Source organism: Castanea sativa, chromosome 6 (genome assembly GCF_040712315.1).
Source record: "Castanea sativa cultivar Marrone di Chiusa Pesio chromosome 6, ASM4071231v1".
Classification (NCBI taxonomy): domain Eukaryota; kingdom Viridiplantae; phylum Streptophyta; class Magnoliopsida; order Fagales; family Fagaceae; genus Castanea; species Castanea sativa.
In genome coordinates, this window is record NC_134018.1 from 26,446,398 (window position 1) to 26,456,985 (window position 10,588).

At 41.5% G+C, this 10,588-nt stretch overlaps 1 protein-coding gene across 3 annotated transcripts; it reads left to right on the top strand.

The window, feature by feature from the left end:
• Positions 1-6,205: 6,205 nt before the first annotated feature.
• On the top strand, positions 6,206-9,823 carry LOC142638130 (UBP1-associated protein 2C). Of its 3 annotated transcripts, none has more exons than XM_075812128.1 (3): positions 6,206-7,661; positions 9,421-9,462; positions 9,576-9,823. In XM_075812128.1, the coding sequence occupies exon 1, from the start codon at positions 6,350-6,352 to the stop codon at positions 7,658-7,660; it is 1,311 nt and encodes a 436-aa protein (XP_075668243.1). In that variant the 5' UTR covers positions 6,206-6,349; the 3' UTR covers position 7,661; positions 9,421-9,462; positions 9,576-9,823. The 3 variants fall into 3 exon arrangements, with proteins under 3 accessions (XP_075668243.1, XP_075668244.1, XP_075668245.1); XM_075812129.1 differs by having other exon boundaries at positions 6,217-7,661; positions 9,426-9,462; XM_075812130.1 differs by lacking the exon at positions 9,421-9,462 and having other exon boundaries at positions 6,217-7,661.
• The last annotated feature ends 765 nt before the right edge of the window (positions 9,824-10,588 follow it).

Sequence of the window (10,588 nt, forward strand, 5' to 3'; positions counted from 1 at the left end):
TGATTCCCACATGCTCTTTCATGAACTTCTCTCAAAACATAGTTTGACTCATCCGGAGCTAGGTTGAGAAAAGCCTCGCTTATATAGCACTTCGTTTATGAGGACGTACTTGGCTGCCCTGACCCTCAGCTTCCTAGCCTCGCTCTTGTCTTCCAGAAGCCTTCCATCCTTAAGATAGATTATTATTGGACTCATCCAATTTTCTCTCCCTCCTATTTGCTGTATATCTGGAAGGTCTATGCTCAGCATGTATTGGATTCTGCCGTACTCGTTCATAACTCCTCCTCCCAAAGCTGCTCTCGCCAAGGCATCTACTTCCATATTTTCCTCCTTTGGGAGTTGGACAAAACTCACTTCTGTAAATTTTTGAACAAACCGCCTCACTTTGCTTAGATATTTCTTCATCCGATCTTCCTTAGCATCACACATTCCATTCGCTTGATTGATGACTAGCTGAGAATCTCCTTTGACTATTATTGATTCCGCCCCTAAGAACTTAGCCAATTTTAGCCCTTTGAGTGAAGTTTCATACTCAGCTTCGTTGTTGGTGGTTTGATACTGTAAATGGGCCGCGTACTCTAGCTTGTCACCTTCTGGGGACTTGAGTATGACTCTGATCCCCCTGCATATAGTGTAGACGATCCATCTACATTGATAACCCACCTTTCAACTCCTTCGTCTTTATTCAGCTCGTCTTGGCTAGGGGAGAACTCTGCAATGAAATTCGCCAACGCCTGTGCCTTGATCACACTCCTTGGCTGGTATCTGACATCAAACTCATTAAGTTCCATCGCCCGCTGGATTAGTCCTCCTGCAGCTTCCAACTTGTTCATTGCCTTCTTTAGGAAATGATCCGTTAGGACGTTGATAACATGAGCTTGAAAATAATGTCTTAGCTTTCTAGAAGCCGTGATCACAGAAAAGGCTAGCTTCTCCACCATTGGATATCGTCCTTCCGCTCCCCTTAGTGCTCGGCTTGTATAGTAAACCGGTTTCTAAACCCGTCCTTCTTCTCTAACCAACGTCGAACTCACAGCGTGCGGGGATACTGCCAAATACAAATATAGTTCTTCACTAGGTATAGATGGGCTCAGCAAAGGTGCTGTCGTGAGGTAAGTCTTCAGGTCTTAGAAGGCCCTCTGACACTCATCCGTCCACTCAAATGCCTTCTTGAGGACTTTAAAGAATGACAAACATTTGTCAGTAGCTTTCGAAACAAACCTGTTAAGGGCGGAAACTCGTCCGATAAGAGACTGGACTTCTTTGATGTTCTTCGGTGGTTGCATATTTAGTATCGCCTGGATTTTGTCCGGATTCGCTTCAATTCCTCTGTCCGAAACCATGAACCCCAAAAACTTTCCCGACAAAACTCCAAAAGCATACTTGCTTGGATTTAATTTCATGTTATACCGCCGAAATGTATCAAAGGTCTCTTGAAGGTCGTCTAGATGCTTTCCCTCGTCCAAGCTCTTTACCAGTACATCATCCACATAAACTTCCACATTTCGCCCGATTTGAGGACGGAACATGTGGTTAACCAGTCTTTGGTAAGTCGACCCTGTGTTCTTCAAACCAAAGAGCATTACCTTATAGCAAAATAACCCTTCGCTAGTAATGAATGAGGGTTTTTCTTGATTTGCCTCGTCCATTTTTATTTGGTTGTAGCCTGAGAAGGCGTCCATGAAGCTCAGCAACCTGTGACCTGCCGTTGAGTCCACTAGCTGGTCAATGCGTGGTAATGGATAACTGTCCTTGGGGCAAGCTTTGTTTAAGTCAATAAAGTCCACGCACATTCGCCACTTGCCGTTGGCCTTCTTTACCATGACTACGTTTGCCAACCAGTCCGGGTAATAAATTTCTCGGATGAACTCCGTGGTGATCAATTTCTAGACTTCTTCTTTGATGGCTTTGTCTCGCTCGGGAGCAAAAACCCTCTTCTTCTGACGCACTGGTTTGGAGTAGGGACACATATTCAGACAAGGTTTTTCTTCAAAAGCTGGACCAGAGTATGCTTTGCCTCTTCTTCCATGCTCGCCCCAATTCTAGTGAACTTCTCGAGTCTGCTCTCGTCCAAAGGGACATCTTCTAACGCCTTAGTGGGTTCCACTGCGATCCTTCTCTCATCTATGCTCATCATCTGTACATGCTCTTCCGTCGCCAACATGGCTAGATAGCACTCTCTGGTGGCTAACTAGTCTCCTTGTACTTGGCCCACTCCGTGCTTAGTTGGGAATTTGACTGACAAATGATAGGTAGAGGTTACTGCCTTCCAACTATTCAAAGTTGGCATTCCAATAATAGCATTATATGATGATGTACAATCAACAACAAGGAAGTTTACCTTTTTGGTTATTTGTCGCGGATACGCTCCAACCACCATTGGTAATGTGATAGTGCCCACAGTTTGCACCTTCATTCCTCCAAACCCCACCAACGGTGAATTCACTGGTCGGAGTTGATCTTGTCCTACCCTCATTTGTTGGAAGGCGGGGTAATACAAAATGTCCGCTGAACTGCCATTATCTACCAACACCCTCCTGGTCATATAATCAGTAATGAGTAAGGTAATGACTATCGTGTCATCATGCGGGTGATGAACTCGTCCAACATCCTCGTCCGTGAACGTGATGGCTTGCTTGTCTGCTTTCTTCGTCCTGGGAGGTCATCCAGACAGCTGGACGTTTTGCACCACATTCAAGTATGTTTTCTTCGACTTGGACGACTAAGCTGCCGAGGTTCCTCCTATAATGACTCTTATTTCTCCAAGTGGGGGTCATGATGACTCTTCCACCTTGGCCTTCAGCTTCTCATCTCTTTGGTCTCGTCCAAGGAAATTCCTCAACTTCCCTTGCCTGATAAGATTCTCTATCTGCTGCTTCAATTCAAAATATTCGTTCGTGTCATGCCCATGGTCTTTGTGAAAGCGGCAATACTTGTTTCTATTACACTTATTAGGATCTCCTTTCATTTTCTCTAGCCACTTCAAGGACAGATCATCCTTGAGTTGCATAAGTACTTGCTCTAGTGGCGTATTTAGGGGTGTGTATTGCTGATTTCTCGCTGAGGAACTCGCTTTCTTACCATCATTTTCTTTTTTCTCTTCTGCCCAAGCCTTCTTCAGCAATGAGTAGGGTAATGACTATCGTGTTATCATGCGGGTGATGAATTCGTCTAGCTTCCCTCGTCCTAGGAGGTCGTCCAAATAGCTGGACGTTTTGCACCACCTTCAGGTATGTTTTCTTCAACTTGGACGACTGAGCTGCCGAGTTCCTCCTAAAATGACTCTTATTTCTCCAAGTGGGGGTCGTAATGACTCTTCCACCTTAGCCTTCAGCTTTTCATCTCTTTGGTCTCGTCCAAGGAAATTACTCAACTTCCCTTGCCTGATAAGATTCTCTATCTGCTGTTTCAAATCAAAATATTCATTCGTGTCATGCCTATGGTCTCTGTGAAAGCGGCAATACTTGTTTCTATTACGCTTATTAGGATCTCCTTTCATTTTCTCTGGCCACTTCAAGGATGGATCATCCTTGATTTGCATAAGCACTTGCTCTAGTGGCGTATTTAGGGGTGTGTATTGCTGATTTCTCACTGAGGAACTCGCCTTCTTACCATCTTTTTCTTTTTTCTCTTTTGCCTGAGCCTTCTTTGGACGAGGACCTTGATCTGGATAACGCTGGTGTCCTACTTCCAAGCGTTCTAATCTCTTTCTCTTCTTGGCTATAATAGCGTCCTCAGCATTCATGAAATTTTGGGCCGAATGGACGAGTTCGGCCATAATCTGAGGTTCTTGCTTGTAGAGCTTATGAATGAACAAGTCAGAGTTGACCCCATTGTGAAAGGTGGCCAATAACAACTTATCGTCCATTTCATCCACCGTCAAGGCTTTTCTATTAAATCGGGTAATGAAAGACCGCAAACTTTTGTTTTCCCCCTACTCTATAGTTAGCAAACTAGAAGAGAAAAGCTTGTGGGTATTTTGCCGAACCACACCCGCGCTGGTCCCTTAAGTGTGGTAGGGAAAGCTCTGCACATAATCTCGTCCGGGACCCCTTGAAGGTGCATGGTCGTCTTGGAGGTAGCGATGTGATCACACGGGTCATGATTTCCATCATACGAATCCAAGGAAGGCATTTTGAATTTCGGGGGTAGGGGGTGACTGTTGATGGAAGCCATGAAAGGGGAGTCCGTTTGGTGAACTAAATCATCCACGGGGTTCGCCCGCCTCACATTCTCCTTTATTTCATCCATGGCTTTTCTCATCTAGTCCATCTCCCTCTCCAAGTGTAGCATTCTTCTTGAAGTAGTACCCCTTGTCTAATTTTCGGGCTCAACATTTTCTCCTCCACCTTCCTGACTCTGAGCTCGTCCTTCCGTGTGCCTATCATGACGCTGCCTCCTTAGATTGATCTCCCTGTTCAACTCTTGATTCTGACGGGTCAATTCCGCCATAGCGGCAGCCATGGATTGTATATGTTGAATAGAAGGCGATTGCATGACAGACGCTGACTGATGATCGCAGAGGGGATTACTAGAAGCATCCCTACTCTCCTGGTGGCTTGGCCTGGTAGCCCTTAATCTTGTTCGAACCATTTAGCCTTTTGTCTAGGAAAGGCTAATTGTTGAAAACAATCAATTGAATGAAAAGAAAACACTTTCCCGCAGATGGTGCCAACTGATTATGCGAAGAAAATCAGTAGGCTGGATGCTTCGGACTTGAAAGGACTACTGACTGTCTTGATGGCCTAAAAAAGGAAGAAAAACAATCAAAGGTGACCGGGGTCGCCGGCCAAGAACCCTCCAATGGCAAAGTTAGTTTTTCTCTCTCGAATTTAGGAGTTCCAACTTTTAAGGATGTAAAACGTACCTTTGTTTTGTCTGAATAAGCGTTTATATAGTGTCCTAAGAACAATTATTAGACTTGTAATCTCCTTTGGATTTGAGGAGGTGTTACGGTTTAGGGATAACTTCCTCAACTGTTTGGGAGTTACATTCTTCTCGCATAACGGTCACTGGAAGTTATGCATATAATACGGAATTGTTGTACGTACTCAAGAATTTTCCTAAGTATCAAGGGCTTGTTCAGAGGTCCTTGTTCGGAAGTCCTCTAGATGAGCACATCTCGCTTTTAAGGGAAGTTGTTTCTTTACGGACGACCTTCTCATGGACGAGGTTTATGTTCCTTTGGACGGCACGATGTGGTTTTGTAAACTTGACCATGCAAAGCTCGGCCAAGCACCTTTCAGCATGGACGAGCTTTTTATGGACGAGGTTCTTACAACCTTTGCTTTCTTGGTCTTGCCCTGGACGACCTCCATGGACGATATTGGAGTTAGTTCCCCATCAAATATCTATTTCTCAATTCAAGGAATTATTTACTAAAGAATAGCTACTCTTTGTGATGAAAAAGCAATCAAATAACTATTTTGTATGAATAGTCATTCCATTATTGGATTTATTATAGTATACCAAACATGCCCTTATTGTTGTATATAAGGCTCTCGATTAAATTCCAACACATACTTGTATTGAATTTAATTGTCTCGAAAAATATATAATTGAATGAGAAAATTAAGGGTAATTACACCTTACCACCCTAATTTACATTAAAAAAAACTCAAAATTATACTTTACAACATAAACTTTTAGAATGTATAGTTAGTACTCTAAACTATGACTCGTGTTATACTTTACACCCCACTGTCACTGAAAACTAAAGTTTAAGGTGTGAACTATAATCGGAAATATAATTTAAGATGGTAAAGTATAATTTCTCATTTGTTTTTAGAGAATTGAAAAGAGGAGCAATTAAATCTTTTCACGTGGCACTATGTTTTTCCATCCAAGTTGATAGCCTAATTAACGGTGAGGTGCAAAGTGAAACATGAGTATAGTTTAAGGTAATAACCATGCATTCTAAAAATTTAAGGTGCAAAGTATAATTAGAGGTAAAATTTAAATAAAAAAATTATCCAATTCCTTATAATAGAGAGAGAGAGAGAGAAAGAGAAAAAAAAAAAAAAAAAAAAAAAAACCTAACCGACTAGTGTGGACTCGAATAAGTGAGTAAGCCCAAATTTTAGAACATCCCCTCTACCAATAGCAAGCCCAATTCATAAAAAAAAAAAAAAAAAAAAAAAAAAAAAAAAAAAAAAAAACCCTACTAATGCTGGCTCAAAAAAAAAAAAAAAAAATCTATAAATATAGAGTGAAAGAGAGGAGGCCTTAACAGCGTGTACCTGACACTAGCAGTAGCAGTAGCAGACTCCCCTCCCACTCTGCGTGTTAGGGTTAGGGTTAGGGTTTTCTTTTGTTCGTTCTCCTTCTTCTTTTAAAGAAAGAAATTCCAATGGACCTTACTAAGAAGCGAAAGCTCGACGAAAATGGCGTCGGTCTGACCGTCTCGGACTTGGACCCCTCCGTCCCGAAACTCACACCTGAAGACGTGCGTAAGATCGTGGACCGCATCGTCGACAAGGGCAAACTCATCGACATCGTAGCCAACGCCGCCTCGCGCCACGTGGACGTCCTTGACGCCGTCCGATCTCTGGCCGACTCCGACTCTTCCCAGCGCAAGCTCTTCATCCGTGGGCTGGGTTGGGATACCACCACCGAAGGCCTCCGCAGCCTCTTCTCTTCCTACGGAGAACTCGAGGAAGCCGTAGTAATTCTCGACAAGCAGACTGGAAAATCCAAGGGTTACGGCTTCGTCACCTTCAAGCACGTCGACGGCGCGCTCCTCGCCCTCAAAGAGCCCAGCAAACGCATCGACGGCCGCGTTACCGTCACGCAGCTCGCCGCCGCCGGGAATTCCTCGTCGACCACCAACTCCACCGACGTGTCGTCACGCAAGATCTACGTTTGGGAGGTCCCGCATGACATGTCTCCCGATAAGCTTCTTTCTCACTTCTTGTCCTATGGGGAGATCGAGGAAGGCCCGTTGGGGTTCGATAGATTTACAGGTAAGTCGAAGGGTTTTGCGCTTTTTGTTTACAAGAATCCCGAGGGGGCACAGGCTGCGTTGGCTAATCCTCTCAAGATTATTGATGGGAAGCAATTGAATTGTAAATTGGCTAATGTGGATGGCAAGAAAGGGAAGCAAGGTGATGGGGTTCAGGTTCCTGGCCCTGTTGGTGGGGCTGCTGGGAATGATGGTATGGGAATGGGTTCCATTCCCGGGTCGCAGTATCCTGGGCCGGGTGGAATTGGATCGTATGGTGGCTTTCACGGTGGGCCGCCGCAGCCTATAGGACATCATCATCATCCGTCCTCCGTGAATAATCAGGTGCCTTCGTCTCTGGGTGGCGCTGGTGGGTATGGTGGGCCGTATAGTGGGTATGGTGGCATTGGTGGGACTGGTGCTGGATTGGGTGGAGCTGGAGTGGGATTAAGTGGCAGCGGAGGCGGCTCTGGGGGTGTTGGTGTTGGTGTTGGTGTAGGTGCTGGTGTTGGTGTTGGTGGGGCTTCTTCTTTGTATAGATTGCCGCCTACTTCGGTGGGAATTCCCTCTGGTGGGTATCCAGAGAGTGGGCATTATAGCTTGTCCTCCTCATCTGGGTATCAGAATCAGCACCACCAGCCAGGGACCGGGACCTCACCAGTGCCAAGAGTTCCACCTGGCGCCGGGGTAATGTACCCCAATGTCCCACATTACTTCTGAGGTAAACAATCATTTGTTTAGTTCTTTTTCCATGTTTAATCTGCTAGGGTTTTATTCATATTTTGCTTTATCTGGTTATTGATTAGACTGACTTGATGCAATGTTATGATTGTGCTTGTTGCCCCTCTCCTTACTGGTGTTTGCTATGCAATTTGTTCTGGGTTTTGTGTGATCTGGATTGTGTATGGTGTGTTTGTGCCTCTTTGTGTGTGTTTTTGCACTTGTTTGTTTTGTATGCTTTGCCAGTAGTCTAAGTGGTTTGTTTGGTACTCAAGTGTTTCCTGATTGATAAGTGTTGTACGATCAGGTATTTTTGTATGTGGTTCTTTTGGCAGCGATTGTTGCTGACTTTGCATGTTTTGTAATTACAATGATTGTGTATCAGCACTTTATTGGGGTTGTGGATATTTAAAAATTAACTTATTTATGGTTTTTGGCATGAAATTAACTGGTATAATGACACATTTTTTCAACCTGAACTGAGATGCTGAATACTGATTATCAAATGGTTTAACTTTTTAAACCAGCACACTCATTGTAAGAATTATATCGAAGTGTACCATCACTTGATATTCATCATTAATTTGGTGGTATCATGACTTATTTGTAATCTGGTTTTGTTTGTCCATAATTGATGATTTCTGTTATGGACTGGTGTTGCCTGTAGAAATGGACTGTTTTTGAGTTCTCTAATAGTTCTGGTTTGCAAGTCTGAGTGCTGAAATTTTGTAGGTCAAGATGTAGATAAGGTGTAGTTGCTTTTTTATACCAATTATTCATCAAAAAGATTTAAGTATCTTGCTTCCTGTGAGGTGGTTTGTCAATCATCTAATCTGTAATTAGGTTGTGGCGGTTAATTATATTGACATTTATATGTCCAGAATTTGGCTTGTCACAACTGAAATTCAGTGTATTGTTGTTTTCATTAATTTAGCTAGATGCCTTTATTTTGTGGACGTTATCTGATTTTCAGAGTGGGCTGGACTTAAAACCTAATTATAATTAACTTGAATTGTCTTCTGTTTGCGTGTAATTTTGCATAGGATTATTTGTGTGCTTCAAATGGAGGGTCTAAGAGTTTTCACATTGATCAGTGTACCATCTACTATTGAGCATGGATGATCTTCTTGACAGTTTTTTTTTTTTTTTTTTTAATTTGTAGCTGGGTTTTTTCCATTTAAAATAATCATAATTGTAGATAAAGAAAAAGCTTTGAAGATTAAAGTTGGTGTAGTTAAATAGTATGGCGAAAGGTCATATGAACCAATTGGACTTGATTGATGGAAAAAGAATTGCAAAATTCCAATATTGGCTGGCGCCCATCTTTTACTTAGTAAATGGGCAATATCTTGTTAACTTTATATTCAATACATATCAATATATGTCCTTAGCCATGCATATTGATAAAACATTTTGAATATAATTTCTGGTTCTAATTATGCATTAATTTATTGAAAATTTTAATATAGTTGCTGATGATTGGTCATTTGTGTTAATTATAGATTTTTGTTTGTTTTTCATTGAAATTTAAATATAATTGCTTTAAGTTTATTGATTTTCCAGTTACTGTTTTAAAGAGAATGAAATTTACCTCCTGATGTGTTTCCATTGTTTTCATTTTAATATCATGATCCTATCATGATTTATTATATGCCTTATATTTGTCTAGTTATGATTGTGGTTGCTTTGTTTTCCTGGTAGTTGCTTTTAATTTGTTTTGAATCCTGCATCACACCATCTTTGTTTTTGTTTGTGGTTAGGAAAGACATATGAGCTGTTTCTTTTAGTGGTGCTCCAAAAAGGTATAATATTGCTTTGTAGTTTGTTTTGATTATTGCTTTGAGTTAGAAATGAACTTTGTTTTGCATGATGGATGTTGATTGATGTATTGAGTTGTGAATGGATGTTGATTCAGGTGTATGACAGCTTATTGGGCGCTGATGCTTTATGTGGTTCTGGTGATTGCGTGATTGCAGAGTGTGATGAATGTATTAGCTGTTCCTTTACAGCCCCTTCGTCTGCACCTTTTATAATGTGCTGTTTTTCTGAGTGCTTGTAGTCAAAGCAACTGAGTTAGACTAGTTCTGTACTTCTATCAGGGCCCAATGTGCCATCTGGGCTTTTTTTAATAATATAGTTTTAGTAATACAATTATTGACATTATTTTTTTTGCTCTTCTTTACTAATGTGTATGCTTGGTTTTTATATTTTTTAAGTGCAAACATTTTCCTTCATTTTGGTATGGCTTGCCCACCCATATCTAGTTGTTTAACTGGGCTAAAAAATGTGTATTAATACGACTAATAAAAATAAAAGGTATAAATACAACTAAATATGTGATGGATGTATTATGTACGTATTATATTACAGATTATCAATAGAAGGGTGATTTGCACTTCTCCACCTTTTCTATTGAGCAAATTTGGTTTGCCAACCTGTTAGTTAAAAAGTGACTACCCCATCAATACTTTTGCAAATCGCATAGCCTAAGAAAAAGTGACATGGTACACACCTGTGATTAGAGAAGTAACATTTTATCCTTGTGTGGTCAAGAAAAATGGCACTTTTCCTATCTATGTTATCTTTTTTATTTTGTGGTATTTGATGGTTGCACTGTTTTATGTAGTGGCACAATTTAACAAATGCTAATCTTAGGTTAGTAAATTGCTTCTTGTGAACTGCATGCTGGCAAATTGAATTAGTACTATACCATAGGTGGGAGAAGTTTGCTATTAACCATAAAAAAATGTTAGTATGTTTGGTTCTGAAGAAGTCTGCAGGTAAAGGTATCACTACCTGCCTGATAAAATAGCATCTGTTGTATGGTGCTGATCAATTAACTAGTGGTCCCAAACTGTTTTGACCTTACTAGCGTGTGCTGTTTTGACTGTAGAATTGTTAAGGGGTTGGTGTGTGCTGACGCTTGTT

Bases quoted from the DNA above. Each gene is read 5' to 3' on its own strand.
- LOC142638130 (XM_075812128.1), top strand. From the start codon at position 6,350: ATGGACCTTACTAAGAAGCGAAAGCTCGACGAAAATGGCGTCGGTCTG.